At 39.1% G+C, this 18417-nt stretch overlaps 1 protein-coding gene across 7 annotated transcripts in view; it reads left to right on the top strand.

Annotated features, from left to right (window-relative positions):
* Positions 1 to 18417, top strand: part of NSD3 (nuclear receptor binding SET domain protein 3) — a 142605-nt gene that overhangs the window by 65249 nt on the left and 58939 nt on the right. For all 7 annotated transcript variants that reach the window (XM_043982895.1, XM_043982894.1, XM_043982892.1 and 4 more), the window contains 2 exons: positions 8552 to 8623; positions 9594 to 9753. In XM_043982895.1, the coding sequence (XP_043838830.1) occupies positions 8603 to 8623; positions 9594 to 9753 (181 nt within the window). In that variant the 5' untranslated portion in view covers positions 8552 to 8602. The remainder of the gene's footprint in view (positions 1 to 8551; positions 8624 to 9593; positions 9754 to 18417) is intronic.

The following is an 18417-nucleotide window of genomic DNA, read 5'->3' as shown; positions in this document are numbered from 1 at the left end:
AACCAGGAAAGATCAGTGCCTTGAATATTTAAGAGGAGAAGGTAGCATTAAATGTAGCAGTGGAGTCAAGGGTATTGAATGAGAAGAGGCCAGTGGATTTGGCAGTTAAGAAATCACAGGTAATTTTGGAGAAGGCAGTTTTCTCTTGTTGAAAGATGAGGTCTGAAGCCATATTAGAGAGAATTTACAATCTGATGAGAAAAGTGGAGGAGGCACTTCATGTAGACAACTTTTCTCAATGGGTTAAGCCATGAAGAGGAAGAGAAATATTGGATGACAGCTAGTGAAAATGGTGGGATCAAGTGAGAGGTTTTTCAGGGGGTTTGTGGTTTTTTTTTAAAGAACAGGGAAAACATTGAAATCTTTGTAAGCACAGATAGCTGGTAGAAAAGAGAATGGGGAGGATATTGGGAGCAGTTTGCTGGAGAACTTGGGGGGGATGGGATCAGTCCTGTAGAGGGCTTGGGTTTGGCAAGAAGGGTCACCCCTTTATCTGAGACTACAGTGGAGGGAAAAAATGTCTCAATGTGACATAAATAAGAAGGGGGAAAGGAGAAGCCATTATCACAGTGTCTGACACATAGTTGGCAATCAATAAATGTTAACTGACTGACAAATGGTCTCAATTTTTCCATGAAGTAAGTGGTAAAATCTTCAGCTTAAGGGGTTGGGGGGATGCTCTGGGATGTTCGAAGAGAGGTGGAATTTGAACCCAGATCCTCTGACTCCAAGGTATGAATATTTTAATTATTTTAAAAATACAATGTCAATTTGCTTTCCATAATGGTTGTACCAATCCACAGCCCCACTAGCAATCTGTTAATATAATCTTCTTGCCATAATTCCTCCAAAATTGGCCATTTCCAGCTTTTGTCACTTTTGCCAATTTGCTACATTTGAGGTAAAACCTCAGAGAAATTTTTATTTATGGTTTTTTTTTTGTTTTTTTTTACTGAGGCAATTGGGGTTAAGTGACTTGCCCAGGGTCACACAGCTAGTAAGTGTCAAGTGTCTGAGGCCAGCTTTGAACTCAGGTCCTCCTAACTCCAAGGCCGGTGCTCTATCCACTGCGCCACCTAGCTGCCCCTATTTATGGTTTTTTACATTTAAATTTTATTTTTATGTTTTATATTTAATGATATGGCAGTCTTTCACATAGCCAACAATAATTTCCTTTTTAAAAAAAATTTTTGCAGGGCAGTGAGGGTTAAGTGATTTGCCCAGGGTCACACAGCTAGTAAGTGTCAAGTGTCTGAGGCCGGATTTGAACTCAGGTCCTCCTGAATTCAGGGCCGGTGCTTTATCCACTGCGCCACCTAGCTGCCCCTCAATAATTTCCTTTTTTTTTTTTTTTTTTTTGGTGAGGCAATTGGGGTTAAGTGACTTGCCCAGGGTCACACAGCTAGTAAGTGTCCACTGCGCCACCTAGCTGCCCCAATAATTTCCTTTTTTTAAAGAACTATTTATTCATATCCTTTGATCACTTGTCCATTAGGCAACCGCTCTTGGTCTTAGTATTTGTGTTAGTTCCCTATATATCTTGACAACAAAACCCTTATCCAGGGGTATTTGATGCAAATATTTTCTTCCCAGTGGCTTTCTAACTGTATTTCCTCCCAGTTCCTCAGCTTTTGTTCCCCTTCTTATTAATCTTTCTTAAGAATATACTCAGGGGGGGCAGCTAGGTGGCGCAGTGGATAGAGTACTGGCGTTGGATTCAGGCGTACCTGAGTTCAAATCCAGCCTCAGACACTTGACACTTAACTAGCTGTGTGACCCTGGGCAAGTCACTTAGCCCTCGTTGCCTTGCAAAAAAAAAAAAAAAAAGAATATACTCAGAGTAACCCTCCTATTTTCATTATCCACAGGTCCGCAGAATAAAACTTGACTTTTTCCAACTTTATATCCTCTCTCTCTTTTTTTTTTTTTTTTTGGCGGGGCAGTGGGGGTTAAGTGACTTGCCCAAGGTCACACAGCTAGTAAGTGTCCAGTGTCTGAGGCCGGATTTGAACTCAGGTACTCCTGAATCCAGGGCCAGTGCTCTATCCACTGCGCTATCTAGCCACCCCTTTTATATCCTCTTTTAACAGAAACTCATGGTGTGTTTACTCACTCTTTGTTAAATTCCTACCTCCTTGTCTTTGCTAAGTTCCCTTATCTCAAAATTATACCCTTTGAAGTCCAGCCCTTCCTGCTCACCTTCTGTAATTTACCTTTCTTCCAGTAATTGGGTAATTAATCTTGGATTGCTTTCAGTATCCCTGATGTTTTAAACTTTCATTTGTGCATCTTTTGAATTGTCAAGGAGGTGGTGATATGGTCATTTTTAGTGGGCTCTATGTAAAAAAATCAAGTGTTTATACTTGGAATAAAATATTGATTGATTAATTTCAATCTGTTATACCACCCAGCACAGTGTTTTGAACATAGTAAACATTCAGCAGATATCTGTTGAATGAAGAAGTAGGTGTGTTGGTTTGGGAAAATTCACACCAGTGTTATAGGTCCATTGCTATGTCAAACTCTTATGGTGGTTATTGTAGTCATATTTTGAATGATACAGTTGGATTTGTAATATAATCTAAATTTTTATAAACTATGCTATAATGTAGTCCTTTTATTCCTACCTGATTGACTCGAGTTTCACATTTTCTCAATTCTTTCACACCTCCACTACTACACCCCCCCCCCCAATCCTTTCAACTAAAGGCATCACTTCTTACTTTGCTAAAAAAAAAAATTAAGGTCACTTTTTTTTTTTTTTTAGTGAGGCAATTGGGGTTAAGTGACTTGCCCAGGGTCACACAGCTAGTGTGTGTGTTAAGTGTCTGAGGCTGGATTTGAACTCAGGTACTCCTGAATCCAGGGCCGGTGCTTTATCCACTGCGCCACCTAGCCGCCCCTAAGGTCACTTCTGTTCACTTCCTCTTATTCCCTATTCTTCCTCTTAAAATCCCTTTGCATAGTCCCTCACTACTTCCTTTCTTCAGTCTTTGTTTATGAGGTAGCACTTATCTTGTGCCAAACACTCTACTAAGAGCTAGAATACAAATAGAAAATTGGAGACACTCCCTGCCCTCAAAGAGCACACATTCTGGGGTAGCTAGATGGCACAGTGGATAGAGCACCGGCCCTGGATTCAGGAGGACCTGAGTTCAAATCTGGCCTTAGACACTTAACACTTACTAGCTGTGTGACCCTGGGCAAGTCACTTAACCCCAACTGCCTCACCCCCCCCACCCCAAAAAGAGCATACATTCTAATTCTATGAGGTTTCATATTTGTGGAGTAATGGCACAACAAATGGTCCCCTACCAGACAGATAGTGTGTCCCTCATCCCACCCCTCCTGTCCTGTCCAACTGATTGTCCCTTCAATATTGTTCACCCCACTCCCTCCAATATTTACTCTCTATTTAATGGTTCCTTTCCTTCTGTCTGGAACCATGCCCAAATCTCCCCCATCCTTAAAAGTCACTAGACTTTGCCATCCCCACAAGCTATCATTCTGAATCTCTCTTCCTTTTCTCAGCCAAACTCCAAGAAAAAGGCCATCTATATTTGTCATCCTTGTTTCTCCTTTCACTTCTCAACCTTTTTCAGTCTAGTGTCCCACCTTTTCACTCATTTGAAATGGCTCCTTCCAAAATTACCATGATTTCTTAATTCCCAAATCTTTTGCCAATTTGCCTCTTCTCTCTTCTGTTTTTTTGTGTTTGTTTGTTTGGGGTTTTTGGGGGGGTTTTTGCGGGGCAATGAGGGTTAAGTGAATTGCCCAGGGTCACACAGCTAGTTAATGTCAAATGTCTGAGGCCGGATTTGAACTCAGGTCCTCCTGAATTCAGGATCGGTGCTTTATGCACCGAGCCACCTTGCTGCCCCGCTTTTCAAATGCATCTCTGATGCATTTGACATTGTTCCTTACCCTTTCTTCCTGGGTGTTTTGCTCTCTGAATTTTTAGGTCATTACTTTCTTCTGATTCTCCTACCTTTCTGACCACTTTTCAATCTCCTTTGCTGGATCATAATCATGTATTAAACTGGGGGTGAACTTCAGTGCTCTGTGATGGGACCTCTGCTTTTCTCTGTCTATTTTTTGTGACCTCATGTAGCTTTAATTATCATCTGTCTGCAGATCACTCCCAGATATGTATAAGCAGTCTTAGTCCTCTACTGCATAACAGTTTACTGGACTTTTCTACCTGGATATCCCAGAAGCATATCAAACTCATGTCCAAAGCAGAACTCATTATCTTTCCTCTAAACCTCTTCCAAGCGTTCCTATTTCTGGCAAAATGTCACCATTCTTCCTATCTCCCAGGTTTTTACCTGATGTTATTCTACTTTTCACTCTGTTGCACTATACATAGCTGTTCAGATGCCAAATCTTGTCTAGATATCACCTCTGCCTAAACCATTGCATTGGACTTCTCATTCATCTCTCTACCTCGGATCTCTCCTCAATCCAATTAACCTGCCATGTAGTTGCTAGAGTGAATTTCCTCAAGCATAAAACTATGTCATTCCTCCTCCATAAACTTCAGCAGCTCTCTGTTGCATCTAAGATAAAATATAGATTGTTTTTGCTTTTAAATCCCTTTATAACGTGGTTCCAACTTAGTTAGCCAGCCTCATTTTATGTAATTTCTTTCCCTGCCCTCTGAAGCTTAGCCAAACTGGCCTTCACTGTGTTCTTCAGACAAGATGCTCTGCCTTCTGTTTCTCTGCCTGTGCTTCCCTCTCATCTTTCCTCCTCTTAGAATCCTTCTGTCCCTTAGAGAGGAAGCTGAAATCCTACTTCTTCCACGCACAGCCCTTTCGTTATGTCACCCAACTGCTCATGTCCACTATCCTTAATTATTTTGAATTTAAGAATAGAATGGATAGAAATTGACCCTGAGATTACATTGCTATGGGGGACTCTTGAAGATCAGGGAACTCCCTCTTCTAATGTAGGTCAGAATCTTCTTTGCTTAAAGAGTTTCCCAGAGCCTATCTTCTTAAACTGTGGGTCGTGATCCCATTTGGGGTCACATAACTGAATGTGAGGGTCGCAAAAAACTTGGCAACAGTAAAAGGTTATGTATACCTATTTCATATACCTATATACCCGGGGTCATGTAAAAATTTCTCAGGAGAAAAGGGGTTGTGAGTGGAAAAAGTTTTAAGAAGCCCTGACCTAGAGCACTGAAGAGATTAAATGACTTACCCTTGGCTATACAGAACCAGGATGTTTCATAAGCAGGACTTGAACTCAGATCTTCTTGACTTGGAGACCAGCTCTATCCACAAATGCCGCGCAGCCTTCATATTGCATTTATTCTGAATATATTTACTCTGCATGTATGTACTTTGTGATTCCTTTTCCCCTCCCCCCATATCCATTATTTGTTTTGTGTTTTTATTTTTTTTTTAATTTTGAGTTCTCCCTTCTAGTCCATCCCCCACTCACTGAGAAAGCAAGCAATATGAAATCACTTATGCATATAAAATAACACAGAACATCGTTCCATATTAATTATGTCACATTTCTCCTCTATAAAAAAATGTACTTTCTTTGAGAATAGGGAATGTGTCATGTTTTTGTGTTTGTATCCCCATTGCCTGGAATAGAGCCTGGCATATAGTAAACACTCAGTAAATGCTTATTGATTAATTGATATAATGCTTACAAATAGGGCAGAGATTTTTTGGTTACTGCCCCATTGGTAATAATTTTAATTTGTGTATGTTAAACCTAAATTCTGAAAAGAAGATTCTGGGGACAACAACTCTCTTTGTACCTTATGTTCTACCTCAAGTGGACTTAACTCCAAAGTGGACCAAAAAATAGGTGCTGGGGGGCAGCTAGGTGGCGCAGTGGATAGAGCACTGGTCCTGGATTCAGGAGTACCTGAGTTCAAATATGACCTCAGACACTTAACACTTACTAGCTGTGTGACCCTGGGCAAGTCACTTAACCCCAATTGCCTCACTTAAAAAAAAAAATAGGTGTTGGCCCAGGAGCCAAAATCACAACAGTACATTGGTGAAATGAACCTATTGACTCATATACCTGGCACCTTATATGATATTAATAATGAGAGTAATTTTCTTCTGAAATTGGATATTTTAATTTTTATTGAATAAATTTTAAATAACAACAAATTCTAGATTATTTTAACTGTGGGACAGTATTTGATTTTGCTTTAGGAAATTACTGTGACCCAGAGAAATGTGAACTCTGTGTTATTTTGAGGGGTTAATTTTGCATAAAACTATCATGTTAAACCCTTTTATCATTTATCCCTGTTTGTTATAATACAAGCAACTTAAAAGAATTGAATGAAAATTTTGAGTTTGTAATCTATCCTTTTTTTGTATAATTTGTTATGTATAATTTGATCAGATCTCATTTTTTTCAAGCCATCTCAAATAAATTTCATTCCTCCTAGAAATTAAAGTTTAGTATTTAATATATTTAATGGTAGAAGGAGAGAAAATATGACTAAGGCTTGGTTTGAAATAAGAAAAAATTTCAAGACTTAACAAAGCATCATCTTTTTGTTACGGGTTTTTCCTCCTTTCTGCTGTAAACACAGTATTATTTTTCTTGAGTTATTTTAATTTAATCTTATTTTTTAAGTGGTTCTGTTCCCAGTGGCTCTCTTCCCCTCCCCCCTGTTCCCTGTTCTCGTTTGTTATCCCTTTCTCTTTAGGGTTTTGTTTATTTGTTCCTCTCTCTTGCTTTTATCTGGTTATATATTTCTTCCTCCTCTTTTTTCCTCAGTCACGTAGATTTCTCATTCTTCTCCTCCCCTTTAGCTGTTCGTCTTCATTAGGTTTTTAATTTCATTTCTTGCATCCCTTTCTTTTTAGGGGGGCGGTATTTTATTTTATTTTTTAGTGAGGCAATTGGGGTTAAGTGACTTGCCCAGGGTCACACAGCTAGTAAGTGTTAAGTGTCTGAGGCCGAATTTGAGCTCAGGTCCTCCTGACTCCAGGGCCGGTGCTCTATGCACTGTGCCACCGAACTGCCCTGCATCCCTTTCCAAAAAGGTTTTCTCTCACTCTCTTTATTATCCATCTTCTCTATTTATTCTAAAGCTTCCTTTTTCATTTATGACCCCTATAATCATCTAGTTGATCTTTTCTCTGTATTTTTTATACAGTTAAAGATTCCAAGGTATCCATTTGAGGCTTTGCCCTTTAGGTACCTCCTGCCACTGCCTTGTAGGGCTTACTTACCCCATGGATTCCCATTTCTTTTGTATCTCACTTCCAGAACAATGTCAATTATTGCATGTGTCAGCAAGGAAAATGACTAGTCCTAGGACCACACTCCTCCCACTAATAAGTGCTCTTTCTTTTGACCTTTTTCCCCCCTCTCTATGCCTGGAAATCTGCTTCTTGTGACCATGCTCTCCCACTCCTCCAAGTTCCAATTGCCCCCAAGGATTCCATTCCTCCCCCCCCTCCCCAGGACAAGTAGACTTTTCAGGCACCAAATACTTCAGGCCTCCTTCAGTTTGAGGAGATTTGTGATCCTTAGGTTGTCCTTCAGCATTCTCTGTTCAAGATCTGTATGTTTTGCTTGTATGATACCATATTTGCTTTTAATGTTTTTGTTTTTTGCTTCTCTTCTTCCAGGTTGTTCTTCACTTCCATATATTTGTATTCCCAGTCTCCTGTTCTCTCTTTTGTTTCTTTAGTGAGACTTGCCTAAGAAGATAAAGGTTTTTCTGTTCTGTGTTTTAATTTATGCTGTGCAGGAAATAAATTTTGCTCTCATAATTCTCATTTCTCTTTAAAACCACTGAAGAGCACTGTGTTGTAGTTCTACATTCTCAAATTCCAGAGGATCCTTCCTCTCAAAGTATTGGATATTGCACAATAGTTGCTTAAACTCATTTACTATATCTGGTGTGGTCCATATTTCTTTCTGTTACTATTCTTCCTGTTGATGTATCTGATTATATTCAAGTTGAGATTTCTTCTTTCTGAAACCTTTGGTACTTCGATTCTTCCTGCTCTTCCCTTATTTCTCTTATCACTCACTTTCTGACTCCTTCCCCGATGATTGTGGTTTCCTTGAGGGCTGAATCTGAAAACATCTCAGCTTTCTAACATACTGGTCAGTTCAGAGTTCCATCACCATAGGTCTCGGTCACAACTGGTCCCAGCTGAATGCTGTGCTCTTCTCTCAGGTTTGGTGGCGTGTTGCACAACACCCCACGTGCTCAGTGCACTGTCCTGGTGACCTGTTCCACTCACTCTGTTCCTTCATTCTCTGGCCCAGCACCAGCATGTTCATAGTCTGCTGGCACTGACAGTTTAGAACCTATTTTCCCTGCCAACCAGTCCTAAGAATTGGAAAAAATCATCTAGAACTCTTACAAAAATAAAGGCACTTTTTTTCCTAGCATATAATTTTCTTTTTATTCTCTCTTCACTGATGGGTTATTATATCCTTTCCCCTCCTCCATTCTCATCACGTATGCTATTTACTTTAGCTTGCTGTTGTTTTGTTTGCTAAAACTTTAATTTTTTTGTTGTTGTTATTTATCCTGCAGAGACCAAATGAGAGGGTTAACATTCTATCTGAAAAACCAAGAGAAGATACTATGGTATTAGAAGAAACACCGGTGAGTTGACTCAATGAAAATGGTGTTTGTGTCCATCCCTCCCTCCCCCACCTCCATCCCATCAAATGCTTTTTTAAAGGTAAAGATCATAATTAGCCCATTAAAATGTTATACTTGCAAATCTTATTTATAAAACTATATTGAAATACAATTTGGAACTCTTAAGAAATATTTTCTTTTGCGTGTGTGTATCAAATTTATTGATACATTTTGTTTTGACATAGTCAATATTTCCCAATACCCAATTCTCTTTAAAAGTATATTCTTTGAACATTGTATACCAGGTTACACAAAACCCACTTAATGACATGACAGGGATAATGAATATTTTCTGGACTCCTCTCTCCCTTCTTTGCAAAGGAGAGGGGGAATATGGATATAAAACAGTATAAATATTGTTGGATTCAGTTGATGTGTTGGTTTTGTTGAATCACTTTTTCTAGAAATTTTTTGTTAATAAGAGGTGGTCTTAGATGGGACAGAATTGCATATATATGGAAATGAATGTGATATGAACATAAAAAACAGCAATAAAAAATTTAAAAGAAGTGGATATTTTCACTGAATTTTTTTTCTACCCCTTATAACTATTTGAGTTCTTTCATTTGTATAGACTCTAAAGATGCCCTTTGACCATTCTGGGAAAGGAAACCTTTGTTCTTATTTTCTGATTGTTTTCATTCATTTAATCAACACACATTCATTGAGCATCATTTTTGAACTAGGTTCACAAATGATGAGGGTACTTAAAAAAAAATTTTAAAAAAAAATCTCTTTCTTCAAGAAATTTAGAGTCCAATCTAATCTTTTTCCTTTTTTTTGAGTATTAATAGCAACTGTCAAAGGAAAAGAGACTTGGTATCTATAAAACCCTACAAAAAGACACAATTCATTTATTCAGGGTTTTTTTTTAATAGTTCACACACAGTTTAACTTTTATTATCATTGTGGTAAAATTTCTTTCCTGTAGGTTCAACAGTACCTACCTTCCCTTCCAGCAGAAGTGAGCACTGGTGTGAAGTTCCAAGTTGGTGACCTTGTCTGGTCTAAAGTAGGAACCTATCCTTGGTGGCCTTGTATGGTTTCAAGTGATCCCCAACTTGAGGTTCATACCAAAATTAATACAAGAGGTAAGACCCAATTGGCAAATATTAGGTGCAACTATTTAAATACAAATCAGTACTAAGTACTTTTTCTTCTTTCATACTATGAGTCTGTAACATCTAATGCTAGTACTCTTGTACTTAGTCTATAGGTTTTTGTTGTTGTTGTTTCATTCCAAGTTTGATCTGACCCTTTTAGATCAAATTGCCAATTGGTAGTCCGTACTTAACCTTAAAAAAGATTGAGAACAGGATCACATGGCTGCTCATGTTTGGAATCTCATGTGTAATATACTTTTGCTCAAACCCCCATGCCTTTGATCATTTTAATTCTGAAGTACACTTTTTGAAATGTGTAAATCTGCACATTTCAGTCAAGAGTCAGAGATGTCATGGAGGTAAAAATGGTAAGATCTGGCAACTGCTTGGACATGTGAGATGAGGAATCAAAGGTAATACCAATCTTAGAAACCTGAGACACTGTCAAGGTTGTGGTACCTTTGACAGAAGTAGGAAAAGTTTGAAAGAAAGTGGGGGGGGGGTGATAATGAGTTAAATTTGGATATATTGACTTTAAGATGGCTCCTAGACATCCAGTTTGAATTATCCAATAGGCAATTTGAGATTTGCAGTCAAAGCTTAGGGGAGATGCTGGGGCTGGGAATATAGATCTCCGAGGTGATCATTAAACCCATAGGAGCCAATGAGTTTATAAAGAGAGGGAGTGTATAAAGGGAGAAGAAAAGAGACCTTTAGGACAAAACCTCAGGGAACATCCACAGCTAGGGTGCATGACATAGATAACGAACCAGCTGAGGAGACTGAGAAAGCATAGTCAGACAGGTAAGAGGAGAAGCAGGAGAAAGTAATCACAGAAACCTAGAGAAGAGAGAGATTAATTTAGCATAAAGATTTAACAGTCCTGTCAAATGGAGCAGATAGGTCAAGAAAGATTAAGATGGAGAAAAGATCATCAGATTTGGCAATTAAAATATCAGTGGTAAGTTTGGAGAGAGTAGTTTCAGATGCATCATGAGGTCAGGAGCCAGGTTGCAAAAGGTTAAGGAGTGAGTAGAGATGAAAGAAAGTAGGGGCAGCTTTTTCAGAGTTTGGCTGAGAAAAGGAAGAGAGATATAGGAAAATAACTTGAGGGATATTAACATGAGTATTTTTGAGTGATGGGGAAGAATTTGGCATACTTGTTTGAAGGCAGTAGAAAAAGAGCTAAGGAGAAGTTGAAGATTCTAGAGGGAGGATGCCTGAGGATGCAATCTGTTAGTGAGGAGGCAATGAGATCTCATAAAGTACACATATAGAGGTTATGGCTTTGGTAATAAGAAGGGCCACCTCTTTGTCAAAGACTGGGGTGGGGGGCAGGGAAGAGGGGAGAGAGTAGGAAATGATAGGGTTTTTTAATTTTAATTTTTTTTTTTTTTTAGTGAGGCATTTGGGGTTAAGTGACTTGCCCAGGGTCACACAGCTAGTAAGTGTTAAGTGTCTGAGTCCAGACTTGAACTCCTGACTCCAGGGCCGGTGCTCTATCCACTGCGCCACCTAGCTGCCCCAATGATAGGGTTTTGAGATGAAGGAAATGGAAGAAAATGAAGCTTACGTAGAACATTCTTAAAGTAAGAGGCAAGGACCTCATTCAAGGGGGAGGGCATTATGGGATGCTTGAAGAGAGAAGAGAAGGTTTAGAATACTTTTGTAGGGATTGTAATAGGGAAGTAATTAGGAGAGATTGAGAGGACTCTTGCTGCTCTGAAGACCCAGTTGTGGTTGGATTAAAATGAATTTGTAAAATACCCAGTTGTTGTCATTGAAACACTTCTTCCATGCATAGGAGTTGATGTGGGAGATGATAGAATTAATTCAGATCAAAGGAATATGGGATTCAAGAGGAGCAGACAATGAAGAATTGAAATAACTATTGGGTTGAAGTTGGGGAGGAAGGAAAGGGAAATCAGAGCAGGGATAATGGTCTGAGAGAGCACCAAGGAATGAGGGGGATTGGAGGTATTAATAGTGGGATAAGAAAGGTTTAAGAGGTGGAAGGATAGGGTAATTGCAGAGTTTCTAATTATGGAAATGGAACAGTTGTGGGTAATGGCAGGATCTAGTCTGTGACCATCCTCTTCTTTAGCTGAGGGGAAGTGAAATATTAAGTCTTGGGATTTAAAACCGAGGAAATGGGAGAATAAGGAGTTTGAGAGAGCATTTAAGTGGATATTCTTGTTGTTGTTTGTCCTTCGGTCTCGAAGAGGAACATGACATCGGGGTGATGTCATGACTTGCACTGAATTGGATGTGAGGGAGAGCTATGCAGAATCACCAGCCTCACTCTCTCCTCCAGAGCCATCTGGGTCCAGTGGCAAGATAGACATCAGGACGACTGGAGATGGCCCGGATGTTTAAGGCAATTGGGGTAAAGTGACTTGCCCAGGGTCACACAGCTAGTAAGTGTCTGAGGTGAGATTTGAACTCAGATCCTCCTAACTTGAGGGCCAATGCTCTATCCACTGCATCCCCTAGCTGCCCTTGATAAAGCAGGAAGAATGAGCTGGAGATTGGCATTTTACAGCTATCATCATTTTACTTAGGTGGAACATTTTATTTAAATTGTCTTCAAAGGAAGAATGGTTGGTGAGTGATGGAGATAAAGGGAGAACATGGAAGTGACAGTGGAGATGAAGGAATATTATGACTCCCCAGTGTGTTGGGAATGTGGGAGAAAGTCCAGCCATTTCTGGAGAAGGACATTTTGGGGTGTGATGTTGGCAAAGACTAACTCATGGAAGGAGTGGAGATAAAGGTCCAGTGTGATGGGGAGTTTATTCACTATGGAAGGGGAAATCCAGAGGGCAGAGTGGAAGGGGGATCAGGAGAGAAACAGGAGAAGCTGTAAGGGTAGTAATGGGAAGCAGATGAGTAGAGAAGCTCATAGTCTCCAAAGGGTTTTACAAAGGAAGCTGAGTAGATCTACTCCCCTCCTAGGGTGGGGTGGGGAGAAGAGGGGAATTTCAGAGAGACAGATTGGTATGTAAGGAGGTTGTTCATTCTCCTAAATGATCTTAACCATATAATTATCTCTCTTTCACCTTGCTTATAGGAAGTAATATAAAATATTCTTGTTACATGGAAGCCAAGTAATATACTGCAAAGATCATTGCATTGAGCCAGGAATCCTGAGTTCTAATTCTGGTTTTACCACTCACTTGATTGTTGTTCAGTCATTTTGCAGTAATGTCCAACTTGACAAAGATAATGGAGTGGTTTGCCATTTCCTTCTCCAGATCTTTTTACAGATGAGGAAGGGGAGACAAATAGGGTTAAATGACTTTTCCAAGGTCACACAGCTAGTAAGTTTCTGAGACAGAATTTGAGCTTAGGAAGATGAGTCTTCCCAACTCCAGGCCCAGCACTCTATCCACTGCACCAGTTAGCTGCTTTAAAAAAAAAAAATCGTTTTTGTCATTCTATCCAGAAGACTGTTGATGTTCAGTCATTTTAGTCATGTCCTATTCTTCGTGACCCCAGTTGGGGTTGTCTTGGCAAAGGTACCGGAATGGTTTGCCATTTCCTTCTTCAATTGATTTAACAGTTAAGGAAACTGAGACAGAGTTAGGTGACTTGCTCAGGGTCACACAGCTAGTAAATGTCTGAGGCTGGATTTGAACTAGGGTCTTCCTGAATCCAGGTGAGGTACTCTAGCCACTGCACCACTCACTGGTTATGTGACCTTAAACAAGTCACTCAATCTTTCTTGACCTCAGTTTCTTCAACTGTAAGATGAGGGAATTGGACCAGATGATTTCAAAGATCTGTTTAACCTCTAAAATGAAAGCATTTTAATGTTGTTCTTAGGGAAGAGGCTATCCCTAAGGGTTGGTGTTAGTCTAACACTAAAACTGTCATAGATTTATAGCTGGAAGGGACCTTGGAGGTTAGCAAGTCTAAACCTTTCATTTATTTAGTTTGTTTGTTTTTTGAGGGGCAATGAGGGTTAAGTGACTTGCCCAGGGTCACATAGCTAGTAAGTGTCAAGTGTTTGAGGCTGGATTTGAATTCAGGTCCTCCTGAATCCAAGGCTGGTGCTTTATCCACTGTGCCACCTAGCTGCCCAACAGAAGGCAAGTGACCTGCCCAAAGTAGCACAATCAGTAAATGCCTGAGGCAGAATTTGAACCCGGGTCTTCCTGATTCCAGTAAGCTCTCTTTTATGCTGTGCTGCCTCTGCCTACTCCAAATATTATTTTTTTAACTATTCTTGGTCAGACACTTAATGATCATTTCAACCAAGAATGAACAGGTTTGTTTACTACCCAAACTCAGACAAACTTATCAGTGTCAGCCAATTTTCAGGGAGAAATTAATTACTTTGGAGACCAGAATACTGGTATATTAGGCTGGTCAACCCATCTTTTTCCTAGGAGAAAAACTTTGGGAAATTAATTTGAGATCAGATGGTGAGTCACTAAATCAAATGGTTTAAAGAGATCTATTTACCAATACAAGGTGATGTATGCCTATAGTCTAGCTAACTATTAACTACTTATCAGGGTATCCTTTCTCTTTAAACAGTGCTAGATACCTGACAGTGAAGTTTCTCAAGATGACCCTTGGTTCTTTAGTTTATGTTATTTTCTCCCCATTCCTACCTTTTTTTTACTGTTGAAAAAAATGCTGGATTACATAGCTTTGGTCTTAAATTGAATAAGAATTGCTCTACTGTATCTTTTACTATTGCTTTATTCCCATTTCTATTACTTACACCCTAACATTAAGAAGCAGCTAGGTTGCACAGAGCGCTGGGCCTGGAGTCTGGAAAACAGGAGTTTAAATCTAGCCTCAGATACTTACTGGCTGTGCAATCTTAGGCAAATCACTTAACCTCTGTTTACCTCAGTTTCCTTAGCTATCAGAGGGTTGTTGTGAGGATGAAATGAAATAATATTTGCAAAAAACTTTGCAAATCCTAAAGTGCTTTGCTAATTATTCTTCTTTTTCCTTCAGCAGCCATTGCTACTCTGACTTTTGAAACATAGTTCTTTATCCTGCTCTTATAACTTACTGATTGAAAATAAGGACAATAGAATCCATCTAAGGAAAATGATCTGAAATTCCCCAGTAGCCATAACGTAGTCCCCTCTTTATCAGAGATACTTAGAAATCAGGAGGTTAAGGGTAAGGCTCTCTAAGGGACTCATCATACCATGGCAAAGTATAAAACAATTTATATTCACCCTTGGGTTTCAAGAGCTCCACTTAAAAATTACATTCTCAGAGAATTGTGCCTATGTAGTCCTTTCCTTGTCTATAAAGTGTGATTCTCCTATGCCCAAAGGGCTATAGAACTGTGCATACCTTTTGATTGAGCAGTATTATTGCTAGGTTCCAAAGACATCCTAAAAAAGAGAAAAAGACCTATTTGTACAAACATATTTATAAAGGCACTTTTTGTTGTGGCTAAGAATTGGAAATCAAGGGAATGCCCATTAAATGGGGAATGGCTAAACAAACTGTGGTATGTGATTGTAATGGAATATTATTGTGCTATAAGAAATGACAAGCAGGATGATTTCAGAAAGGCCTGGAAAGACTTGTATGAACTGATTTATAGTGAAGTGAGCAGAACCAGGAGAACAAGTGTGCAGTGACAGCAATATTGTTTGATGAAGGACCGTGAATGACTTAACTATTCTTGGCACAAGACAATCCCAAAGGATGAAGCATACTATCCACCTCCAAAGAAAGAACTGATATTGATTGAACACAAACTGAAGCATGCTATTTTCACTTTCATTTTTTTTTCTTTTATTCAAGTTTTCTTATACAAAATGACTAATATGGTAATGCTTTACATAATTGTACTTGTGTAAACCCACATTTGATTGCTTGCCACCTCAAGGGAGGGGGGTGGGATGGAGGGAAGGAGGGATAAAATTTGGAACTCAAAACTGAAAAAAAAAAAAAACAACCCAGAAAGAAAGAAAAGAAAGTGTGGTTCTCCCTTCTTCTTTCTCCTTCCCATTTGTGTATGGTTTTCAAGTTTTGTCACTTTATTGAATTCTGACACTACTTTAGTGTCAGCTGTTCTCTCTGTCAGAAGGAGGCAGAGCCAAGTCTAGCTTTGGCTTCATCTGCACATTCTAAGGAAGCTGTTTTACCCAGTTTTTGACATCAAGTAATGAGTGGCACCCCCAGAACAGAAGAACATGCCACTTATTCTGGCAGGACAGTCTTGCAGTGGTCTCATACCTATAAAGAAACTGAACATCTAAAAACTGAAAACTAACTGGAAAAAGCGTTATATGATTGTGTGAACATCATTTTTTTTATAGAATTCTGAGGCTAATAATGATGTTAGCTTATATTTACTTAGCACTTTATGGCTTCTGGAAGACTTTGCTACAAAATAACCCATAACCTTAGTAGAAGTAGTAGTAGAAGAAGTATTTTATCATCAGCATTTCACAGATGAGGTACAGCATACTGGAAACAGTACAGGCCTTGGTGGAATCAAGACACTTGTGTTCAGGACCAAAACTTGACACTTACTAGCCTTGTGAGGCTGGGTGAGTTGAGTATGTTATAAATTCAGTTTCCTCATCTGTAAAATGGAGGATAATAACACTTGTGTGTAACAACTCATAGGTTGTTGTGGGGGAAAGAAATGTCTTAATAGCTTTCAAAGCACTGTGTGAGGGTTGTTATTATTATAGAGAAACTGAGGCTGAAAGATTGAATGATTTATTCAAAGGCATGTAGCTAATAAGTACTGAAATTGGGCCTCAAGCCCAAGTTTTCCTCCTGTGCTTTCTGTGTTCTTTCAGTAATAGTTCACTGGGGGCAGCTAGATGGCGCAGTGGTTAAAGCACCGGCCCTGGATTCAGGAGGATCTGAGTTCAAATCCAGCCTCAGACACTTGACACTTACTAGCTGTGTGACCCTGGGGCAAGTCACTTAACCCCCATTGCCTGCAAAAAAAAAAAGAATTAGTAATAGTTCACTGCAGTGGTGACAGAGATTCCCATAAATGAAGTATAAATTACCTTTCACCTAAATATGTTTACATAATCTGTCTTTTAAAGGTTTCATTATTGCTCTCATCATAATTACCATAAAAAATATTTGACTATCTTGAGGAGTCATAGAGGGACATATATTTTTCACACCAAAAGGCAGATCCTTAAAAAGCACAAGATGGGGCACCTAGGTGGTGCAGTGGATGAAGTACCAGCCCTGGATTCAGGAAGACTTGAGTTCAAATGTAGCCTCAGACACTTGAAACTTAATAACTGTGTGACCCTGGGCAAGTCACTTAACCCTCATTGCCCCAACCAAAAAGAAAAAAGGCATCAGATGTAAACATGCAAAAAATAACACACTGCTTATTGAAAAGTTTTATCATTCACGAATTAGTAAGTTTTTTTAAGTTTAAAGCTAGTTTACAATAGCTGCCTAAAATGAAGAATATACATGTTAATAATTTCTTTAAATATATTCTATTTGATGTATAATCTTTTCTTCAGTTCATCAGACATTAAGTACCTGCTTTAGTGCAAGGTACAATTTAGTGACTAATTACCTAGTTTGTGGACTAGTCAGGCTTTTGGGTTATATAGTTTCACTACCAGCATTTTGGATTATCAGTCACATTTAGTTTTTTATGTTCTCAGGACTTTCCATAGGATTAGGAAATGATAGTTATAAATTAGTACCAGAATAAACAGTGATTTACTATAACAGAACTGCCTTAAGATTCACTATATGCAGGGGCAGCTAAGTGGCGCAGTGGATAAAGCACAGGCCCTGAACTCAGTCCTGGACCAGAGTTCAAATCCAGCCTCAGACACTTACTAGCTGTGTGACTCCAGGCAAGTCACTTAACCCTCATTGCCCCACCAAAAAAAAAAAAAGATTCACCATATGCTTATATAGAGAGTTACAGTGAAACCCCATACATCTTAAGGCTGCTAGCTGGCATTCTTTGTAAGGAGGTTGTGCTCTTTAGGCCATATTTTATGTTCTGTAACAGTCTTAAATAAAACTTGCAGAGGCATGAGCTGTATTCCTCTCTTCTTTCCTGTGGCTGGAGGGTTTAGGGTGAACCTGGAGGTGTCATTAAAATCAGGATGCAGAAGTCAAAGTTTCTTTGAACCTGTGTGAGTTGTATAGACTCTTACTTGTCCCCTTTCTTCTAGGCTAAGTGGTCTTCAGTGTTCCCCTACACTAAGTGAACCATTCAAAAACTGCTCACTGTTGTTTTGGTTGCTATTTTATTGATCTGGTGATGACTTTCCTATTCTTTTACTCAAATGTTGGGGGTATTTTTCCCATGTAAAATTTGAATCTGGTTTCAGAAGTTTCCTCAAGATAATAGACTAATAAAGATAAAAGGCTAATAAAACTGAAAATGGGGAAATTCCATGGTGGTCTTTCTTGTTTTATTTGAAACTTATTTTAACTTAATTCTGTTCACAAGCTAGTAAACACATTTTTCTAAAACTAGGATTTAAATGTTACATTTCAATCTCCCCATCCATATTACATTGCATTTCCTCTAACAGGGCAAATGGCTTGAAAATGGCTGGGATAGAATGTGAAATACTGGGTAGGCCAAGTGATTCATTCATGAATGAAGACAGTGTGAGCTCAGGGCAGGACAGACTTGGGGACTGGAAATCAACC

Source organism: Dromiciops gliroides, chromosome 2 (assembly GCF_019393635.1).
Source record: "Dromiciops gliroides isolate mDroGli1 chromosome 2, mDroGli1.pri, whole genome shotgun sequence".
Taxonomy (NCBI): Eukaryota; Metazoa; Chordata; class Mammalia; order Microbiotheria; family Microbiotheriidae; genus Dromiciops; species Dromiciops gliroides.
This window is presented reverse-complemented; position numbering and strand designations above follow the sequence as displayed.